Source organism: Cuculus canorus, chromosome 11 (assembly GCF_017976375.1).
Source record: "Cuculus canorus isolate bCucCan1 chromosome 11, bCucCan1.pri, whole genome shotgun sequence".
Taxonomy (NCBI): Eukaryota; Metazoa; Chordata; class Aves; order Cuculiformes; family Cuculidae; genus Cuculus; species Cuculus canorus.
Genome location: NC_071411.1, coordinates 6,704,566 through 6,728,098, shown reverse-complemented (window position 1 = coordinate 6,728,098; position 23,533 = coordinate 6,704,566). Strand labels below are relative to the sequence as shown.

Below are 23,533 nucleotides of genomic sequence, written 5' to 3'. Positions count from 1 at the left end.
TATCACTGAGGCCAGTTTCGAAACTGCAGTTGCCAGTGAAAGAGCTCCCTAAATCATTTACTAACTATAAATAATTAAAAAAGCCCAAACGACAGCAAAAAAAAACCCAGCACAATCAAACCAAATCCTGCCTGCTGCCCTGAAATTTCAACTACTACCGTTCAAACCAAAGTCAGATGCTGATATTTAAGTTGTTGACACTAAGAAAATTAGAAAGAGTCGGTATCACTAAGCCTGTATCCCATTCCTCCCCGATTGCCTGTGCTATTAGTTTGAAGATAGTTGTTTATTGCTGATAGGAATCGGCCACCTGCACGTGCCACTCAGTAGCACACTGGATTGCCAACAAAGCCAGCTGTGCACGAAATTAAAGTAACTACATGTTTTACACCTGTAAGGCTGACTTGAGTGAGTAAAGGCTTGGAGCACACGGTCTTTACAGCAGGGGCTCTCTCAGACGAGAGAAGTCTTTCTTACTGGCTCTGTAAAGCTCCATGCACACAGCCCTGTAATGCCAGACAAGCTATAAATAATAATTACACAAACGGAATCTTATTTACTGATAGTAAAAAGTGAAAGCACTCACCTGGGAGTTGCTGCTGGCTTCCAGTACCTGCAGAACAGATACTGCCCATCAGCGTTGATGATATGGGGCAGGTCCTTGTATGGGATGTTTTGAGGACTCCGCTTTGGTGAACTTTCCTCTGGCATTCTGGAGGATTGACCTGCAAGGCGGTGGAAGAAAAAGGCATACTTTACAACAGGTGAAGGTAATATAGAGGCTGATGGGCTTGATAGTCACAAACATTAAGGGAGTCAGTCAGTAAGGCACTGAGGGGAGCCTCTCTCCCAAACTCCAGCCAAAGAACCCCTATAATCTTTACTGCTTTAAAACAGGAATACAGCCTTTTGCGTTCAGAAAAGACTCATGTTTGGGGAAAGGGCACTGGAGGGGAGGAAAAGAGGGAAGATCAATCCACCATCACTACTTCATTACAGCTTTCTCTACCCCACTTCTCCCATCTGTGTTTATTTTGCATCGTTTTGTGAAGCAGCTCCTAAAAAAAGAATATTTTAGCTGCCATCAAGTGCAGATTGTGCAGCAACCGCCACAGATACGAAAAGACAGCTGCATGGAAGCTTTCCCTCTGCCTTAAGGTGTCCAAAGAGGAGCGGAGGGCAGGCAGCGGAGGTACCTGCCACCAGTGCCATCGCCAGGATCTCCGACGCCTCCAGCAGGAAGGTGGCAGCGGTGGGGAACGCAACGTTTCCAGGCGAATTTGCAACCAACCTGTTTTCATCCTGTGCAATGCTTTGCATTCTAGTGAGGAACCGGCATCGCAAGTCAAAAGCGAGCGGAGAAGGCTTTTTGCATCTCGCTGCGGAGACGCATTCGCCCTCCGCACCGCGCAGCCCCGGGGGAGCCCGGCGGGTCCCTCGCCGCAGCTCCTCTCTCGGAAGAAAGTCGCTGGGGTAATTCACCACTTCTTCTTCATTTCATCACTTTGATTGTTTTTCTCTTTTTTTTTTTTCTCCTTATCTGCCCCCCCCTCCTTCCCCGCCCCGTTTCTCAAACAAATTGCGCGTGTGGGCTCGAAGTGGTGGGAGGGGAGGTTGGGAAGAGGTGGAGGAGAGGAGGGGAGAGGACAGGAGGGGAGGGGAGGGGAGGAGAGGAGAGGGAGGGCTGGTGGATGGGAAAGCTGCAGTCCGCTCTGCAAGGAGCTGCTCGCACCCCCATCAAAGGCACCTTGAACACTCGCAGCTGGAGCAGCTCACAAAGTTCCTGCCGCTTGCAGGTTGTTTGCAACTTTACTTCCTTCCTGCCACTTACTGTTCGGAGGCCACGGCGGCGGGGGGGGGGGAGGAGGAGGAGGAGGAGGAGAAGAAAAAAGGGAGACCTTGTTCTCAAAGCGATCCCCGCTGCGAAGCCATCTCGTCTTTAAGCGCAACCCCCCAGGCGAGGGAGAGGAGGAGGAGGAGGAGGGCTGGAAGCGGGGAGGCGATGGCAGGTGGCGGTCCCCGCATCCTCCCGGCGGCTCCGGCGCTCGCTGCAGCGCGGGGAGGGAGCGGGCGGTGCTGCCCCCCGGCTGGGCGAGGAGCTCGCCGAGCTCCAGCAGCGATGCCCGGGGAGAAGGTGGAGCCGCTCGGTGCCCCCTCCGAGGTGTTTGGCCGCGGGGAGAAAGCGCTGCCCCTTCCCCAGGGAGGCGCAAGGCGGGGGGAAGGGCGGGGGGGGTCTCACCGGCGGCTTCGCGGGGATGCGGGAGCGGCAGCCGCAGGCTCCGAGCGGCGTCGGGGCGGCGGTGATGGGCTGAGCCGTCCTTTGTAGTCCCAGATCCCAACTTCAGTGTCTGCACGGAGCGAGGCGGCTCCCCGGGCTTCGAAGCCGCGCGGGGATGATAGAATCACCAGGTTGGAAAAGACCTCTTGGATCATCGGGTCCAACCATTCCTATCTGCCACTAAACCGCGTCCCTGAGCGCCTCGTCTGCCCGTCTGTTAAACCCCTCCAGGGATGGGGACTGCACCCCCTCGCTGGGCAGTTCCAGTGCCCAATGACCTTTCCTATGATTGATGATGGAGGCTTTGGGATGCTCCCTCGGAGGAGCACCCAGGCCCCTTGCTCTGCTCGCTTACTCGTGGGAAAGGCGATTTGTAAATAAGGGTATATGATTTGGGCAGCCTGATCTAGGGGGATGTCCCTCCCCATGGCAGGGGAGTTGGGACGAGGTGTCTTTAAGGTCCATTCCAACTCAAACGGTTCTATGATTTATACGCGCGTTCTCCAGCACCGCACCTAATCACCATAGGGCATACACAGCATTTGTCGCATCTGTGCAATTTGAGATCTGGTAGATGGTATACGATACTTGCTTATAAAAATTGTCACAGCGAGGGTCCCCGATGATAAAATAGCTTCCCACCCTTAAGGCATCCAGAAACTCTGTTCTGTCATTTAATACTGGTAAGTGCTTAGCATTTATTGAGCACTTTTATGTTGTATTAAGGGCACAGAGTAATATCTTTTACGTTTCATCAGGATAACATTCTAGACTTCAATTTTACATGCCTACACGTACCTAGAGGTCTCAGCCCTTTTTTAAGAAGAGGCTGCTATTGACTGATGTTTTTTTAAAGCTAGGCAGTGTGCTTACTGAGCCCAAACCTGGGAACAAAGGCTGAGGAAAGGAATGTATGCTAACCATAATAACAATAAATGCAAAACCTCCATGATGACCCATGTAAAAATAAAAAGGAAATCAAAAGCAGACTTTTTCCTCTTTCAGTGTAATTTGTATTAAATGCCCTAGAGGGGTTTTTGGTTGTAAAATGGATAAGCAAAATTAAATATTCCTGTCACTGCTATTGTTTAGGGGGAAAAAAAAAAAGCCCTAAACAGCATGTAGGGTTGTTTGTAATGAATAAGATTTAGGTCAGATGGGGTCTTAACCAGAGCCCTGGGCACTGTAGTCAGAGGTGTACGATTTGCTAGGCCAGCTACTGTCTAAACACAGATGGGTGGAATTAAAGAGATATCACAAGCCAGCTCCTGAGGTGGGAGAAGCAAGGGTATATATATTTATTTAAAGGATACAGATCAGATAATAACTGGATTAAGAAGAAAAGAAATAGGGAAAGAAGCCTCTTCCCCTGCTCCCAGAGTTTATCTGCCAGGAGCACTTTACTGCTTCCCTACAGCCATCCATGAAACCTGATGCCAGGAACAGGCTCCTCTCCTGCTGTGGTGCTGGGAATATCCGAGTTCCCAGGGCCACAGAGAGGTGGGGGAGACAAGGAAAAAATCTCTTTGTAGAGTTCAGGATAAAAATAGCATCTCAAAGAAAATGACCTTTTTAGGGACACAAGAATGAGATCCTGTCTTTGAAAGCTTGTCCTGGTCAGGCCAGATATATGATTCCCTTGATACCCCATTAACCTCCGTGCGGAAGGACTATGGTCCAACCTATTCTTTCTGCTAGGCCCAGATTTTCACCATTGCGCAAGGGTGGAGGATCAACCAACTGCTCCTTCCCTTTTCCTCAGCTTCCCTGAGCCTCCAGGAATTTGAGGACGTGGCTTCTCCTCAGTAGCACACCCTCCCCCGTCTTATGATAACATCATAAAATGAATGAGAAGCAACTGCTGACTGCAGGTTATGGACCTTATGGTTATGGAGTTTAAGCCATGAATGAAAAGCCACCTGAGAAAAGTGGATCGGGTCTGAAGAACTCACCTAGCTGATATCCAAACGATATACAAGGCTTTAGCTGGGCAATTATTGCATGTTAGGCTCCCTGTGAGAAATCAAAGGGATGCCTGAGAATGCAGTGTTTATGAGACTGTAACATCTTCTCTTGTCTCGGTGGAGTGAAATATATTTTGGCAATACAGTTTGAGCTAAATCAGCTTCTTAATAAAACAGAGAAATACACTTGGTGAATCTTTACACTGACTGAGTAATTGCTTATGCCGTGTAGGGAAAGGTGTTTGGTTTATTAATGGCTGAGCCCTGCTTAGTTTAAGCATCTCTATTGACTCCTGAGGTACCCATGGGAGTACAGAGAGAAGGACTACACCCTAAAATAAAGCAAATTTTAGGGAAAGAATCAGTTGCTGGAATGACAGAGGAAATATATAATGAAAAGTTATCACAGCAAGGGGAGAGAGCGAATGGGTTGGAGAGAAGGGAGAGTAGAAGGGATGAGAGACAGGATGGCAGAATGGTGTGTAATTCTGATGGTGAGGTAAGGGGGTGAGGTAGGATTTTCTTGTAGTTAGGCTTTCATTCACAAAATGGGTTTTTAATGGGTCGTATCCTGTTGAAATGCAAAGATAAACAGACTTTCTGAGATCCTTCCTGGTTGATGAAATCATGCTCTTAAATTGCAAAGGAGTATTTTCCTTTGAGAAGTGGAATTGATGGGGTGTGGGTGCTAAACCATTTGGGATTCTGCTCACCAGGACCACAAAGAGAAGATTTGCTGACAAGAAGGAAGAATAAATAATAGAGAAGGAGGATGCAATAATAAATTATCTAAGAAGTGTGTGGTTGCAAAGAATCTGTTCCAACAGAAAAATGCTGTAAGTTACAGTAGTCAGGGAGCAGCTGGAGAGAGCTGCAAACAGTGCAAGCAAGAGAGCACGTGGGAAACAATGGGAGATAAAGCATCAAGAGGAAGAATTAAAATCCAGTGAAAAGCAAAGAAGCCAATGCCACTAAAGCTGTCGGTTTAGAGTGGTTATTTTGGATTTGCCCTTCTATTAGGTTATTTTTTCATTTATCCCTAGCCAGAGTCCAGGTGTTCAGCATTACTTATTTGTGTAATTTGCCTTTTCTTGCCTGTTGGTATTCCTGAATAAGACATGTACAGGGATGAGCCAGGAGTGGGGGCTGGGGTAAGCTGCTTTCATTTTAATGTAAAATATCTATTTTAATGCCTTGCAGCCAAAAAATAAATTCGGTGTCAGGCAAACTGAGGTGAGGAAGAAAATGTTAAAGGATGATATTTTACTGATCAGGTTAAGCTTAGCAACATCAGGAGAAATTATAACTAGGTTGGCATTGGTCTGCAATTCTGCAGTCTCATGTACCTCTTCACAAATCAGTGCCAGCTGAAATGGAGAGAGGTTGGAGGGTTAGTGTGGCAACATCTGAGTATCACAGAAATTGTCTGCAGCCTTCCACTGGTTTGTTGCCCATCAGTGATTTCACTTTCCCTAATCAGTGGGAGTAGAATTATTTGCTTAAGCTACAAGTGGTTTAATACCCCTAGATGCAAACTACAGTCAAGTGATGAAGTATTTTTACCATGTAAATGAAAATAATTAGTGGTAAAAATAGTCCTAATTTTTTTAATAGGTAATAAAAATACTGCAAATCATGCTGCCATTAGAAGCTGCTTACAAAGCTATGACTGCAAACAGTAGTTATATAGGTGATTAGTTAATCTTGCCTGTGCTCCTTTTCTGATAGGACCAAAATTACACACTTAAAAATACACTTAAAAAACTAGAAAGGTTTCAGTCCTTTAAACTGATGTATAGAAGATGACCCATCCTACATAGATGCTAATTTGAGAGCTGGTTGGTTATAATTACAGAGGCAATATGTGTTTTGTTTGGCGGTTCATTTGGCTTTTTTAATTAAAAAGCCCACAGGAATATTAATACCATATTCTGAGGCATTCTTAGTATGAAATCTATAAAAGGCATCATCCAAAGGTAGGAAATCCAAAATGAAAGGTGGAAATTCTGCCCTTTAGTTTTGTCTGCAGAGGGGAAGTCGATAAAGTTATTATAGCAACCCTCGAGTATAACTCTGCCTTGGGGATAAATATATATTTTGATAGAAGTCTGGAACTGTGTAACCTTAGCAGTGTCCCCGCAAGGGAGCCGATCCGCACTGGGTGCTGCGGAAAACAGCTCCCTGGTGGATTTTCTCGGGTGCCCCAACCCCTGCTTTATAGGAATTGCAGTTCTTGGGCAGTAGAGGGCAGAGCCACTGCTTTGCTGTCCCCTTCCAAGCCCCCTTCCTCCTGATTTTTTTATTTTTTAGAATCATTTTCCCTTTTATCACGAGAAGGTTTTCTTTAAATGTACATCCCTTTTTATCTCTTCATCCCAGTATTGGTTTCTAAATAAAAGTTTCCTGTGCTGCTGTATAATTAGTCCAATTTCCCCTCTGGATTCACTCACATCACGAGAATAAATTTCAGTGGTTTATACCCTGGCCAAGCATACCGATGCAACACTTGAAGGGGAATCCTGTCCTTGTCCCTGTGAGGACAGACAGACTAATGAGTCTGTTACGCGATGGCATTTCCTATTTTATTGTGATATGACTGCATGTATCCACATTTCTATTGATAGAATAGTGGTCACCTCAGTAGAAACAGGTATTTTACAGCAGAAAATGTAATTAAAGGGCATCTTAAGGGAAAAGGTCCTAAGCTGTGAATTTTGACATGCATAAAAATCAGAATAAGACAACATCATAAATTTTCTCTGGATGAAATTACAGTGTTGGTTTTGAGATGTACCTGACCGTTGCTTTTCTCATTTCCATTACTAAGGATGACTGCATAATCCACGTTACAAATCAAGCATCATTGTTTTGGGATTAAATAATACGGCAAAAAAGATACAGCTCTTCTGTCGTGGTGAGTGGTGCTTTATTTTGGTAGCCAAACTGGAAGCATTGACTGGAGAAGAGTTATTATTGTGCCGCCTGGTTTTCTTGCTGCTTTGCAATTGACAAACATCATTTATCATGCTTTGCATTCCAATTTTTCTTTGCATGTTTTCCAGCTCATCATAACATAATTATGTTTCTGTTTCTTTCAGCCAGGGACCGATACTTTCATTCTAAGACAACAGCTGCACTGCACAACCTTGATGAATCCCCATAAGGGTAAAATGTGTCTGTGGTGCTGCTTCTGCCTTGGCAACCCAAATGTTCAAGCTCTCTTTTATGACAAATGCTGTTCTAAAGCTCACCCAACCCCAATGCTTTCATAGTATTTCTCAGAATGAGATTTTCTGTTGTAATTTATAGACTTGAGATATTAAACATCCTTTCTGGTTTGTAATTTTAATGGCTTCTTTAGTAACATATCTTTTTGTAGTCATCATGGGTTCATAGACGCGAAGATGGAATTTTAGAGGGCCGTAGTTACTGATGTGCAATTTATTTTTTGAACTAAATTGATTTTGTGTGTGAAGATGAGCACAATCTGGAGGTCTGTTTTATGCTTCTGAAAGGCGTCTTGAGGGAGCTTTTGTGGTACAGGTGAATCATGTCCTTACTTGGCCTCAGTTGGTCCAGCCACACTGCAGTGTAAAGGTAATTATACCAACCTGGTCTATGAAGTGCATTAACTGCCAGTGACAGAAAATGCTGTAGGACACAAACAGTGTTTTTATTATTGCTTACTGAGATATTCTATTTAACTCTAATTTAGTCCTTTGAACCTGAGATTTCAAAGCACTTCATAGAGGAAGGATAACAATTTTATTTTACAAGGGGAAAGTCAGAGCAAAGTAGGGCCCAATGCTGGATGCAAGCGGAGGGCGGAATCCATTCTGAATATTCCTGATTTTGTTTAACAAATCGTACCATTGCTAATTTTCATCTCATCTCGGACTCCATCCATCAGAGCACTGTGAACAACTGAAGCAGTTACTTTTTACATTCTTAAAGATTACCTGGATTTACAAGGATAGGTAATATTGTGTCCTGGACGAATCCATGGCCTGGATAACCACATTCTTCAGGGGAAAAATTTCCCTCCAGTTTTGCTTTATGTACTCATCTCCTGGATGCTATTACTGCTGCCACCATCATTTGAAGATTGATTGTATTTATATGTAAAAAATTACAATAATTCTGTACACAGAGGCAAAAGTTTTAACTCTTATAATCAGTCCTACTTCCATCTAAGGTGCCGTGATCTAAGGATACTGTGAGATATTTGAGCGTGAGCGTGTATGTAACCATATCTTAGTTCTGCCCATCACATTGGTTACTGATGTAATCGCCTGAAAGGCTCATGGATGTTGATGGAAACTGTGCCTGCCCAGCCAAGGCTAACTTCATCTTCTGCCCATGAATGGTGAGCATAATTCTGCTGCTGCTAGAGAAGGTAGCAGGCTTGTTTTTTTGGATATACAATAAATGTATGGCTCAGGAGAATAACTCGCCTTCTGTTTCTTCCGTATAACCCCACAGCAAATTCTGGCGGATTCTGCCTAGATATATTTTAGCTTTTTTTTCCTCATTTATCTTTGGTTTCTTCAGTCCACTCACACATACTCAGTGTAAGATATGCATTTTCTTTCTGATTCATGTACAGTAATTACTTCCTAACATCTGCCTAACAGATTTTGTAAGAAAAGTAACTCTGCAAATATTAAGAAAAAAATTAATGTATGAAATCTTTGAAATCTCTATTACTGGGGTTTGTTATCCACAGCTGACTGGATTCATTCCCAGCCAGGAAGCTGTTTCAGCAAAACAGCTGCATTAGTTACTTAACTGGAGGCCTGATTCTGCTCTTGTTCACAGTGATGTAAATCAGGATGAGCAGCAGAGATAAAGAATATCCCTAGTGCAAAATTCATGTTGGAGAAAAAGTAAGCATTATAGTATGGAACAGCAAGGGAATTCTAGCAGATCTCTGCCATCTGTATAGGCGTTAGGTGGTATCTTCATGTCTTACAGAAACATTATACCAAACCCACTGCTCATGCCTGGAAGCCCTCTCCTGTACGTTCTGTGGTAGCACCAAGTGGCCAACAAAATTAAGGGCCAGTTGTGCTCAGTGTTGTACCGTGAGACCATGAATTCACATGGGACATATTCTGTACTGAGGACCACATTTGTTACTGTTTGCATCTCGTTTGTAATTGTTCCCTCTCAGTTATTTAATTTTTACAGTACATGTGACAATTTACTTTATACCTTCCAGTGAAGGAAAATGCACTCACTGCTTTTCCTCTTAGACTGAATTAATGCACGTAATAATTAACTCAGAAGTGCGCTTTGAGAAAGGGGTTATCAAATGAGGAGCATTGCAGTGAAAAAGGGGACAAAGCATCCATAGGCACAGTATTTCCTGTATAAAATGACAATGCTGCATCTCAGGACGATACAGGATTATTACCAGAGCCTCATGTGCTCTTGAGATGGACATCTTCAATCCTCAAGGTGTTTAACACCCTTTGTATTTGATCTTATTGTAAATTAGCAGCATGTGCTGTTAATAACATCAAAAGTTATGGTATGTAAGAGTTCAGCCTCCGCAACTCTCATCCTGTTTCCTCCAACAGAAGTTATCTATTATGTCTTGGCTACGGTCTTTGATTCTCATGTAGCAAAGGTGTCTGTGGGTTTCTTTGTGCATTGGACTCGGGAGCATCTGCAGTTGCTGTGGGCTGGGAATGCCCGTGCAGATTCCTGTTACAAACCTGTTGGTAGGGCTTCCTGAACTCCTGCACATAGGAAATCTCACATCCACAGTGCTATGCTTTGATACCAGCACGTCTTTATTATTTTTACTTGTACATTACTGCATCTTCCCTGAAGTTACGGTGACTTCTTAAATGGAAATCTAAGGTTTGGAGATACGACCCTCTCAGGCTGAAGAGGAAACGCTCACCTCCTAGATGTAGATACCCGTATGAAACTGCATTATTCCCAGACTCTGGGAAGTTTTGAGGAAGAGGATGGCAGAGGAATCCTGAGCCAAAGAGCACAAAGCGTCTCTTCACCTCCCGTGCTGTGAAATGTGTACGAGGCGTGCCAAGCGATGCGTGTATCCGCAGTCCCATCCCAAGACCCGTGCCCAGCACCTCAGCACCTGCAGGGATGGGATTTCAGCAATATCTAGATTTTAGATTAAAAGGCGGCAGACTCCTATCCTTTGATATTGTGGGGCTCAGAGAGGGGTGAATCCACTCCAACAATATCTGCCCGAGTCCAAAGCCTCTCTCTGCAGTCCAGTTCAAACGTGTACCCCAGACTGCCCTCCGGCAGCGTAGTGCTCTGCTCTGGCTCATCTGCCTCCACCTCTGCTTCCAGTTTCAGATTTCTTCAGCAATACGTTCTACGACAAACAAGGATTTCTGGGGTAACTTCAGTAGGACCAGAAAGATACCCTGCTGCTTTGAAATGTGTCAGCGTGAACAATTCACTCAGCACAGCATCCCTTGGCCATTCATATCTATCTGATGATCAAATATATTTTGAATTATCAATTGGAGGTGACTTTTTTTTTTCACTAGGCAATACCCAACAGTATTGTAGGAGCTGTTGGGAGTGAGCCAGAGAATTTGGCAGCAAGATATGGAACATTTGGGCTTTTGACACTTGGGAACATATGGAAAGAAGTTTGGAAGATAGCCACATGGGGTGTAACTTTGAGGATGCTACATTTCTTCATCCTTCTTTTGTGGACAGAAGTAGAAGAAATTTTACTTTTATGAAGGATCCTAATTCCCATTTCCTTTTCTGTGATGTACTGCTGCTCTAAAGTAAGCCACTATGCCCACTGGCAAGATTTGAGCAAAATCAGCTGCACATTTAAGGGAAACCGTAGATGGGTAATTAAAAGTGTTGACAGTATTGCAGACCTTTCCAAGTTTTTAACTCCTAATTGATGTGATCCCTTGCAGATGAACTCACAAAGCTACAGCCTGGTGACTCAGATCATGGAATGGGAGAGGATATGTGGTGCCTGGCCTGAGTCAGGATGTGTGCCGTTTACCACAGTCTTTGAGGTCATATAAGGCCCTGCTAGGTGGTCCATCCTTGCTCCCTATAACCATCTGTCTTCCCATCACCTTGACACCCATGGATGGATAGATGGTTCAGGCTGTCTGTCTGCCTTTGGGACACAATTCCACCATGTGTGTTGAAGCTCCAGCACTACACTACAAATGCCAGCCACGTTTGGGGGAGCAGGGCGTGGGAGAGGGGAGCCACCTCCAGCTCAATGCTCAGGACTGGGCGTGTACAAACCAGCGTTGTCTTCATACCACATTAGGGACAAATGCCTCATGATGGGAGAAGTCCCCACGTCTCAGAGTTACTGCCTCTGTCAGAAAAGCGATGCATAATTTGCTTCATATTTGGTAATTCATGCACCAGAAGCACTGTGTAAGAGTTTTTTAATGGCACAGTTGTGCGCCAGGTTGGGGGTCTGCAGCAAATGGAGACTTTATTAGAATACACAGACCTGGATATCCTTCTTAATTTGCACAACTGGCACAGTGGCCCTGCAGCATCGTGAATATTAATTAATCTCCCTGTCTGGGAGGAACGCATCGTGATCCTGGTCTAGTGATGAAGGACAAAGACCAAAGAGAGTTGCAGGGGTTTGTACTGAGTGGCAGATAAAGTCACAGCAGGCAGAATTATGGTCTTCTTTGGTATCCTGAGTAATAAATCGCCAAGCATTTGAAGACTCCATCTGAACAGCAGGATGGAAGCACTTCAGGGATTTTCCCTCAATCCCTGTCCCCGATACCTCAGGTCAGGGCAGACTGCATCTCTCGTCCCTCTGAAATGTTCGGGTTTCCCTTCCTCAGAAGAAATAAGAGTGATGAGGAGGAGGTTGCCAGCTCTGCCTTCAGAAGGGAGCTGGAAACCAGCCCGGGTTCGCATTCACTTCTGGGAATTGGGAAGTACTCTCAGACCCTGTGCTTTAGTTGTAGTCTGAGTGTTTCTTGCCCACAAATTCACTGTAGCTTTCTTACTTGAATTTTCATGTGACAGTGTTTCAACACATGCAGTTAAATAATGACTAGACAGGGAAAGTTCCTGTTATTTTCTTGCTAAGAGCATGCCAGGGTCACTACGATGTCCCTAGGTTATAGCAGGGATAACTGAACACTGAGGAGGTAACATCTCCTTCAAAGGAATTTAAAGACCTGTGGCAATAGCTTTTGAGGACTGACCGTGTATGTCAGGAGAGCAAAAAAGATAGGCAAACCCCAAATCATTTGAATGTGATTTATTTTAGAACGAAACCTCTGCATTTCTGAATAAAACCAGGGAAAAACTGAGTGAGTCTTGAGAATTATTTAGCCTTATATCCTGTGGCTGCAGCATTTCTGAGCCAGCTAAAATCTGATTTAGAATGTTTTAAATATTTTACTTCCTCTTGCAACACACACCCTGAGAAACATTACAGTTATTTCTACTTTCTGTGGTCATAGCGGCCCCAAATTCTGCCATTCTAAATACGTACTTCCTTTCCTGAGTTTCAGGTTTGGTGTCCATTTAGAAATCTTTTTGACCCTAACACAGTTACAGCCATAATTTTCTTAGAGCGATTAAAAAGCACTAAAATTAACGTAGCAAAGAACATTTCCACAAACCCCATCCAGTTACATGCTTCTTTGCATCTCCATTCCCATCTCTACTGATCTAAAAGGAGAACAAATGCTCTCCTATCAGCCCATTCCTTCTGTCTGATTAACTGGAGCTATTACAGTTTCATTTCTGAGGGAAAGATCCTGATGGGTGTTGAGCTCTTGAATTGTGGCATCACTGCAAAAAAAACCCCCAGATTTATTTGTACCAAAGGGCCAGCGGTACCTCCTTGATCAGACCGTATGTTCACTGGAAATCAGCAGATATTTTGCCTAAAAGCGTCCAGCAGTGCAGTGTAACTCAGTAATAACCGCCTGTCAGAGGACAGGGGGGAAACCCCAGAAGAAACGCTGTAGATGCAGTTAGAAACATTGATGAGTAGTTGAGTTTGGGGGCTTTCTTTTGGCTTTTTTTTTTTTTTTTAAGATTATCTGATTTTGATGGAGGGCCTTTCATCTCAAAGACAGAAAGACCTACAAATTAAGCAACATCTAGCTCCTAATGTGTGAAACTTCAATTTGCATACATCGTGGCAGCTGCTGAGTCGGTCCTTATTACCTCCGCTGGAGTGTTAATTTCGCCACAACTTTCTCATTTATTTAAATGAAAAACCAGCGGGATGCTGGCCTGCCACATTATCTGTCAGGCAACCTGGGAATCAGGTTGATAGAGCCAGAAAGAGATTTCAATTCAGAGGGACAGCAGGAGTGCTGCCCCCCGGACCTGTGGTCACAGGCGAGTGCGAGATTGCTCTTGGTCTGCTCTAAAGGTCAACACTTACCCTAAGAAAGAAAAAAATAACAGCGTTGTGTTTGGACTGATATAAGACAACAGATAACAGGATTACACTGGAAATATGTAAGATATGTTTCTGGGTTTGCCCTCCCTGTGTATCCGAACTGGCGCTGCGTATGTGGATGTGATAACCAAAATATCATTACTGCTTCTAACATGATACAAATAGAGTAATCCCCATTTGCAGAGCAGATAGTGTGTTGTGGCGCAAACCCCCCATCAGGGCCCGAACGCGCTCCGGCTCGCTGCCCAAGCAGGGCGATGCCAAAGCTGCCCCCGTGGGATGTGCCGGGAGGAAGGAGCAGCTGTGGCGGCGAGCGGTGCCATCACCGCTGCAGCCAGCCTGGAGGCACTTCCACACACGGCTGATGCCAACTGGATGCACAGACATCATGGAATTGCTCATAGGCAGGGAGTTAAGCAAGTGTGGGGTACAGTCCCCAGAGCAGAGGGTGCCTCACCGTGAGGAACCGCGAGGAGCGAAGAGCAGTGGCCACAGCGGGAAGTCACCTATTGGCACGGAGGCAAGGATGGAGCTCTCCCGAGCTACAACGCTCTTCCACCATTTAATGACACATCTGTGTTAAAGTACGTATTTGACAGTGGAGAATGAGCCAGGGCAGAACTGTAGGACCATGGCAAGTGTGACAGAGGAAGGGGATTTAGTTCAGCACGTTGGCTGCAATGTTTCAGTGGCGGCACAGAAAGAACATGTCCTGCTACCACCAAGAGTTCAACTGAGCAGAGGGAGATCTCTTCTGAAGTTGTAACTGACTGTGGCTTCTGGGCCCACTCACTGCAAACTGTGGCGTAGCTTCGCCTATGGACAATTTGTGTGTGCCCACCTGTCAAAACAGGTTTTCTGCTTTCGGATGAACTGTAAATGTTGCACCGATGTTCCTGAAGTCTGTACTCAGAAAAACACACTCATGGAAACTGGTCAGATTTTTTTTCCTAAAAAGAGGGTGTTTTTCCAATAGGTGAATCACTTGCAGTTGAGATTTAGAAGGGAATTCCTTTGTCCATGTAACTCCAGAAGGGACTGTATGACTGGTGTCACACAAAAATTTTTCTGTAACATTGAATTCAACACATATTTACTACACGCTGAAATATTCACATCAAATGCGTCTCTTCTGTCTCTGGCATCTACTTCTTATCATTGCTTCAAAATACACTGCATTAAAAGATCAGGTAGTTGTTATAGATATTTTTCCCTTTGTCATTAACTTCAGCAAAAAGTTTTGTCTTCGCCCACTTCTCAGCCATTCATTTTTATAATTAAAATCACCATGACAACAGGTGGTGATATCAGAATGAAAGGATTACGGCTTAATTACATGAAGAAGGTGAAAACAGTGTTGGCTTACAGCAGGGAAAGCTTTTAATTCTAGCAAAAATATCAGGGACCTGATTCACCGTGGTGTTACTCTGTTTGTGTAATTACAAAGTGCTGCTGAGAGCCGCCCATCAGCGCCCCGCTGCAAGGTGAGGTGTCCAGGTCAGTTCAGTGAAATGCAAGAAAATATTCAGAATATGTCTTAAAAACACTCGTTAGTGTTTTTGTGAAACAGGCTTATTATAGGCATTAGCTGAAGAAATATACCCATAAAAGAATCATGATTCTTACGGTAGAAAAGTGGTTTCACGTAAATCAAATGTATTACATAAACACTCCACATTAGCCATGACTATACTATAAATTGTTCCACGTAACAGGAGAACAAGGCCATTCAGGGGATGTGGTCCATTTCCGTCACAGATGTGGCATTTCATCAGTTCACCATTCCATCTTGGCTTCTGTGAAAACTATAGTATCAGAGTGGATATTTTTCTTTCTAAGATAAAGCGGAACTTCTAATAAGAACAATCTGGGATTTTAGACAATACGCATCTTTGTAATCTGTTGTATCATATTTTCTGACATGAGTAAACTTTAATCCCTTTTGAGTCTTTTTTTCCTGGTTTTGGTCACAAATGTTATCAATTATGCTTTTTGAAATGGTGTACATCTTATTTTTTTTCCCCCTAAAACCAACAAACTGCTGTTAACAGTTGAACATTCCTGAACGCTCCCCCCCCCAGCTTTTGGAAAAACACTGCAGTAAACCCATCAGACTAAGAATCTAGATAAGGAAACACACTTCATTTTAAATTTTCTCAGAAGCTATTATGATCAATCAACCAATTAATACTGCGAATAAATAAATTAATGCCATTTAAAAAAGAACATTCCAAAAGCCCTTTAATGTCTTTCTCAACTAAAAGTATAGGCTCAACATTGATCAATTTTATAACCCTAATTTTTGCTTAATCTTTTTTCCATCTCTGCTTAAACAAATGGAGATATAAATAGTGTGTTATGGCCCTCTCCATCCCCCTTTAATTTACAGAGTACAACATCTGCAGCTGATGTAAATCAGCGTGGCCCCACAATTCTGGACTAATTTAGCAGATCTGTTTCTGATTTGCATCAACACAAACAAGAAGATAATCAGGCCTTAAGTCTGATTAAAAATATAAAGATAACACTTAAATTTGGTCAGGAATCCCAATTTTGTGCACAACTTCAGCTCTTAGTGGTCATTGAAGGGCAGGAGGAACAAGTTGGGGAAATTGCTTTCAGCCGTAGAGGCAGTGGATTTGTTTTTGAGAGTGACTTGGATAGGATCAACGAGCAACAGGATCTCCTCTGGTGTGGTACCCAAACCTCAGTGGTAGGTGGGAGTCAGTCTGGTCATCACCTGTGCTGGAACCACTTCAGCTGCCCAGAAACAATGGTGAGAGCCACCTGCCCGTGCCAAAGTCAGGGACACACGTGTAACCCTTCAGGTGTGCCACCCCCCAGAGGAGTTTGCTGTGTTTTAGCGCTGAGTCTGGCACGCGGTGGGCCAGGCGGCATACGGACAGAGGGGAAGGAGGGCAGCACCACTGCCAATCATTTGAGTCCTAATGTGCCCCTGTGCGTGACATTAAAGCAGCTTCTCCTGCCAGGCAGGAGCCCGGTGTGGGCTATTTATAACCCTGACACCTTGCTGCTCACCCGAAGCTCTGTGCCGCTGTGTGAGATCTCTGCTTCCCTCTCCCACGCACTCTCGCACAGGCACCTGCTGCTCCTGGCGTCAGAAAGGTATATGTGAAATCCTTTCCCCACGCAGAGCAGGAAAGAGAAGGGAGTTTGGCACTGAGGTTGATGGGCAATACGGAAAGGCTGGGGACAGGCTGGGTTCACGGGAAAATTGTGGGCAGGGGTACTCAAATATCTGTCTTGGGGAGCCTTTAAAGATGCTGTAGAGGGTCTGTACAGGGCAGTGCAGGGTCAGCTGGAAGGCAGCTACGTGGTGGGGAGGCTGTAGGACCCACTGTCGGTGCAAAACTGAAGCCCTCTCAGCTCCTTACAGTACCCGCTGCCCAGCTCGAAAAGGGATCTTTAAGAGATTAATTATGAAGTTAGGAGGGGAACCTCCAAACGGTATCAGACTTGAGGTCTGTTTGCAGCTATATCGGGTTTGCCAGCAGGGTGGGAATAGCATCAAATTGCAGATGCAGAAATTTCAGTGTCTGAGGTTTGCGTGTGGGGAGCTTTGCATATTCCACAATCCTGCAAACATCTAGACTTACTTCCACTAAGGAAGCTCAGAGAAACTCTTGCTTCTCCCATAAGTTATCTATATGTGCCTGAGACTGATCCTTACCTTTTTTTGATGACCATTTTGAAGGTGAGGGTTCAGTGGGGACTGCAGGTTTAGTAGGTATTGAAAGTGTGGGAGTGCAGGGGATGTTTTGGAGGTGGTGCTTTGTTGTTGCCATGTTGCTATGAATTTACTTTTCTACGGGTATGGACGTACCCAGATATTTGCTTGGTAGCAATTGATATTGAAGCTAGAGAAATTTATAGGGAAGGCTGGATTCGAACAGTAACTAATGGAATGCTGACATTCCATTCAAGTTATTAGGATTTACAACTTGCAATTTGTTTTAATTTCACTGCTGAGTGACAGGGATATTAAAGCTTTTACATGCTAGCATTTGCTCACCAAATGGATACATACTTCAGAGTTTTATGTAAATATTAGCAGTTAGAGTTGTCCAGTCTTTTCTGTTTTAAAACTGCAAATAGAGCCTAGTTTTCACCAAGTTATTAAATTATGTTTCTTTTAATTGTGATACAATCCAATGTACACACTATTATGTAATTCTTCCAGAAAGTAAGCCTTTTCTATACTCACCCATATGTTTAGATAAATACATAAAGAGAAGCCTCTAAGACCTTTGCCAGGCTGCTTGATGAGCTACTGAAATACATTTTAGAAATATATTTTCCTTCTGCAGGCATCTATCACTACGTATATAAAAACCTTCTGCATCCTCTTTCTGTGAATGAGCACTTTGCCATTTCAATTAGTTTTGATATGTGAGAAAATGATCTGCACATGTAAACTGTAAAAGAAAAGGGCTCTACATATATATTTAGCTTCTATTCTTCTCATGCAATTAATGCACATGATTGGCTCGGACTAGGACTTGTTTATAGGCATTTGTTTGTGAACAGAGCCACATCCATTTTCTTCGTAAATCATAGGATTCTTTTGACTGACTTCACTGAGCTTTGAGTAAGATTAAGGTCAGCTGAAGGCATATTTGAAAAGATAGCCCACAGGGCCTTTCATTTTCAGCTGCTTTGATTTTTTTTCATGAATCTATAACAGTTTAAAGAAAAAAATATGCCTGGTATTTGCTGAGATAGGATCAATATTAATCCAATCCCACATCTAGGCCTCTGTCTTGGCAATAAATGGAGCTCAAACTGTCAAATCTTTCCAGAATCATAAACTACCCAAAGGCTTTGAAAACTGATCAAAGCATCTTCAGGTCTCCGATGGTCAAACGTGCTCCCAAACATGGGTTCTGAAGCTTTGCAGGCTGCTTAAAATCTCACTGTAAGGTGTCAAGCTTTCCTAGACCAAAGAGCCTTGTTAAGTCTCATTTTATTTTTATTTTAAATTAAGAGCAGTAAAATGATAAAGAAAACAAATAAACTACTGAAGAAAGGATAGGCTGGGTCTATAGTAGTCTGAGTGGAGATGATTCCAGTCACTACTGGCAGTGGGATGCTTACGGCACCGGGGATGCAGAGATGTACACAGGGGAGCACAATGCTTATGCAACTGTCTACATCTACTATAGATCCACGTGCAGATCAGCAGCCTGTCTTTCTGCATTGAGAGCTTCCTTTTACACCACTTGTGAGCTCTGTACTGCTGAGAAAGCTCCCGTGAGCATGCCTAGCAGCACCCTGGCAGGAGCTGGCCCGTGCCTGGATAGCATGAGATTTCAGAGTGCCTTGACCCAGGCTCCTCAGTATCAGATGGCAGGTGAAAATAAACAAGGTGCCACAGGGAATGAAGGAGAAAAAATAGTTAAAATCTCTCTCAGAAGGACTGTAATCTTTTATTTTATATAGGATGACCTAATTGTTGGATTTGTAGTGTTCACAGCTTCAAAAATTTACAATTCTTCATTCTCTTCCAGCAATAAATGAGTTCAGACCACCTGAAACATAGCTGCTATGGGACTGATCCTGGGAGACGGATAGGGTTGAGCAGGAAAAGTTCTTTCTCTGACTTTAATGGGAAGGAGATTATGTCATCTGGCAAATCGTGTAAAATTGCTTAAGCAATTTAAGGCTGAAGTTTTACTTTTAAAAGTAATGCAGACACTTCAGTTCCTAAGTCACATAATGAGTTTAAGTAGGACTTAGACTTTTAACTTCACTAGATGCCTTTGAAAACCTGGAAATCCTGGATCTCCAAGTAACTAGCAATGGATAGAATGCAGATAACTTCAGGAAAGGTACCCTGGCTGCTAGTAGCTATGGTGATACTTGAGACACATCCGAACGCTAAATGTCTAATTGTCACAGAGAACCATTTATTAGACACATTTACCTCTATGCCCTCTCAAACAATATAGGCATAAATTTCATAAAAAGAATTGGATGTTCTCCCATTTAAATGTTTTGCCACTAGTTTGTATATTTTATCTGGACAGAATTGGGGAAATTCATTCAAGAAATACTATCTAGGTCAAAGGATGAAAGTGCTGTGGGTGACCATTTCAGCACAGATCTCTACGTACAGACTAGAAATGCTTCCCAGTCTGATTATGGATAAATGTTCTTTGAATGTACTTTTTCAGGCAGCTGGGCATCTAATTTAGGTTGATGTAGTCAGTTGATTTAATCACAATTTGTTTCTACTTGTAACGTGGAACCCTATCAGTATCTTCACTCAAGACAAAGTATCCAATATATTCCCTATTACTCCTGGAAAAAGGAAGAAAATTAGACTGGATTAACACAATTTGATCTTGATAAATAGGTGCTATAACTGCTTTTATCACCTTATTACCCTCTAAATTCTTACAATTCAATCATGTAATAATTTCTTCTAGCATCTTTCCAGGTATCAGAATTAAGATATTAGTTCCTATTATCCTATAGATACAGGAACATCTGTAAATCCCTGAAAGCTTCCTTTCTATATCTTGTTCTTATTAAATCTTTTCCTTAGCATAATTATTTGCCCTTCATGAGCACTGCGGGATCTTTTGCATGGTTTAAAATCTTGATCTTAAATGCCAGCACAGCCTTCATAATTAAACCCCGAGATTATAGCATTATTATCATCTGGGTACTGATTCCTGCCACACCGTGGCTGTCAGCCAAATGTCATAATGCATACAATTAACTGATTGGCTTCTCAGCTTACTGATAACAAAGGAAGCACAAATAATTCATAGGCAGAGGCACCAATTCTTTGATGTGACTGAACTGTGATCCTTCCAGCACCTGAAGGGAGGCAGGCTGAAGACAGAGCAGCCTCATTAAGGCAGAGAAGGGGAGGGGGGGGGGAAAGCAGAGGAGGAAGAGGAGGATGCAGAGGTGCCCCCTGCGCCGAAGCCCACTGCCCCATGCTGTGTGCTGTGACCTCTTCTGGGCCAGGTCCTGCAGCTCCCACCCTCCTACCACGGCATGGGAAAGAGCAAATTCCTTGGGACTAGGGGAAAAGACCAGGAAAATCTAGGTCACAGACAAAATACAGAAAAAATAATGTCTCTAATTACAAGGTAGCTTGCTTTTTTTTTTTTTTTCAGAGGCTAAGGGAAATTCCTGATGAGATACTTCCATCTGGTTTGTAGTCTCTTTGCGCTGGGGCAGTTCAAAGAAGCTGCAATGTAACTGAGAATTGAGGACAGCATTTATTTATAGTTTGATAGCCTCATAAAAGCTTTAGAGCTGAGCTCACAGCAGTACACTTATTTATATTTTGAACTGCTCATGCAGCACCCTACTGCCTTGCAAACGTGTACTGTAGCTCCTGCATAAAATTATATATGACTCTTCATAAGGTTCAAGGCACAAAGGCAGAAAAAAAAAAAGTAATTAGACTAACAAAACAGTTGATATAAAAATTAAAGTAGCAGCCTGAACTGGAGGAAAATTAACAGCCCAGTTCTGAAATAAAGTGATATCAAATGAAGATTTGCACTAGAATCCATTTTTCACAATAGAAGAAAAAAATATCCGACCCTCTTGAATAAGGCAATAACTCTGATTTCAGCTCCCGGTGACATTGCAAAGGATTTGAGCCTTGCACTGGAGGTTTTATAATGACAAACCAGCCTCTGGCACGATCTCAGTACAGTATCTCACTGCAAATTATATTTGTGTTACATTTATCCTTTCTTTTAATATCAACATACCATCTTTTTCCTTTCCAACCCAGAGGGGAAAGCAAAGCAGCACCATTTCATTATTACCCTTTAATAGTCTTTCCAGTGATATAAAGAAGGATATTAATATCCTTCCAATGACCTCACCTAAGCACTGCTAAAAGCCAGGAAGGGAGTGACAAGTTTGTAGCTAATGCACAGGGATGAATTTCTGAATTTATTGAAAGGATTTCACCCCTGGGTTTTAATCCTGTTTTGTTTTTAAACTTTTAGCTTCAGTTTCATCAGCTGTAGGATGGAGAACTAGACTTGCATGATTTTATTGAGTACAGTTCAGTCAGGAGTTTGGTGTGCTGTACAAACAAGGAGGTGAAGAAGGCACATTCTTATGAGGAAAGGCAAATGCTGTCTTCTTGGAAGTGGAGGGTAATCAAGCTCTGTCCATAGCTCTGGCTGGGGAAGCAGCATTGCTCTGCAGAGCTCAGTGAGGTGGTTGAAGAGGAAATTGGAGGGTTGCAGGTGGGTGTAGAACTTATCCATCAGATAATTTGTGCCTAAAGCAGTACGTAAACGGCATGAGCTACATTGTGCTCTAAGGTTCCTATTCCTAACATCTTTACGAAGGAAGAGAGGAGAAAATGTCTGCGAGCATGTTTACCAGGTAGCCTAATCGCTGTTAAATGAACACATAAAATTCACAAATATGCCGAACAGTGTAGTGAAAGACAAAGTGTTGCTGTTAAGAAAGCTAAATTAACAGTGAAAGAAAACTTGAAGGTGACCAGCAAGGGAAGTGAAATCATAACTCAGTTATATACACTGCTTCTTCCTGATCTGCACAAAAGTCTGGAAAGATGATGATGATTAATCATCTTACTTGTTCTTCACATTAAAAATGCACATTTTGTCCATTATGGAAAAGCTGGAGGATGCGTGAAGGTCTGACATCAGAAAAGAGAAAGGAGAGAAGTTGATCATTTTGGAGGAAAAACCCCTGTTAGTCAGATTGCTAAACAGGATTGGGGGACTGGTTTGCAGTTATGAACACTTTCATCCAGTTGGAGAGTGAAAAACATGGTTAAAGACAGTACAGCTCATTTTCTGTAAGATACATGTGCTTATAATACATGAACTTTGAGATACAGTGTGTTACCTTCATCAAAATGCAGTTAAGATCAACTATTACAAGGTGATGAAGTAGCACAAGAGGAAAACTATAAACTGCCCATCTACATATTGCATAGGATTAACCTCCCCCCCGTTTTCTTTCTCATAAAAGCTTTTACTGACTGTAAAGACTACTCCAGAGCTCGCTGACACAGGACTAAGAACTATGTTTTCTTGAATGCAGTGTTTCATTCAAATGGTGCCAGCAAAAAAAAAAATAATCTAGATTTTGGAAATACCATTGCTTTATTTTTTGTACTAAACTTACTGCCTTTGATTGATTTTTTAAAAGTACCATAAGCGTTCAGAGCTTGGCCTGCATTCATGCGATGAAGTTAATGTTTTGTCTTCCAAATCCATTTTAAAATCTGGTAATAACCCAGATTCATTTCTTAGATGTGTTGCTCCTAGTTCCAGATTTGGAATATGGAAAGAATCAATAAAATCAAGGAAGTGCTTTTCTTCAAGCATGCCTGGCTTTTGATTTAGCACCCAAAATGACAAATTATGTAATTTGCTAAAACAGAATCATGACTACTTCCAAAAACAACTCAACAGCTAAAAGAGTAGGTCTGAGATTGGATTTCCTTTTCACCTGGGAAATAGCTATAATATTATTAAAAAATCCTTCTGTCTAGATATGTAGAGGGATCTGAACTGTTTGTGAAAACACCTTTAAGTGGATTTCAAAGAATATCATATACTCTTTTTATTTAATGCTGATAAGTATTTCTTTAATGAAGCTAAGGCTACTCCTTGTGCTTCCAGGATTTGAAAAAAAACATTTCAATCTGCCATACAAGACCCTGATCCTGCAAATATTTAAGCTGGTGAGGAATATTGCTCATTCGAATAGTCCCATTAAGCAATTCATAACATGTTTACAATGTGTTTCAAACATGGGTTTACCACAGCTTTAGGACGACTTATCTGTGCGTTGGTTATTCATAACATGAGTCCTTCAAGC

The 23,533-nt window shown here is 42.9% G+C and overlaps 2 protein-coding genes across 22 annotated transcripts in view; one reads left to right on the top strand and one right to left on the bottom strand.

The window, feature by feature from the left end:
- MGLL (monoglyceride lipase) overlaps nt 1–23,533 on the bottom strand; it is a 102,075-nt gene that overhangs the window by 61,460 nt on the left and 17,082 nt on the right. The window contains exons 1-2 of one of the 8 annotated variants that reach the window (XM_054076154.1): nt 2,240–2,373; nt 587–725 (exon numbers count right to left, since the gene is read on the bottom strand). In XM_054076154.1, the coding sequence (XP_053932129.1) occupies nt 587–711 (125 nt within the window). In that variant the 5' untranslated portion in view covers nt 712–725; nt 2,240–2,373. Of the gene's footprint in view, nt 1–586; nt 726–930; nt 1,137–1,196; nt 1,504–1,747; nt 1,852–1,898; nt 2,042–2,239; nt 2,374–23,533 lie in introns of those variants that run through there. The other 7 variants (XM_054076156.1, XM_054076157.1, XM_054076153.1 and 4 more) reach the window with 7 other exon arrangements.
- The window catches only part of KBTBD12 (kelch repeat and BTB domain containing 12), a 65,934-nt gene continuing 44,073 nt past the window's right edge, over nt 1,673–23,533 (top strand). For 6 of the 14 annotated variants that reach the window (XR_008451599.1, XR_008451598.1, XR_008451606.1 and 3 more), the window contains exon 1: nt 2,817–8,608. The gene's annotated coding sequence lies outside the window, so the exon portion shown is untranslated. Of the gene's footprint in view, nt 1,797–2,816; nt 8,609–14,874; nt 16,796–23,533 lie in introns of those variants that run through there. The other 8 variants (XR_008451602.1, XR_008451601.1, XR_008451597.1 and 5 more) reach the window with 8 other exon arrangements.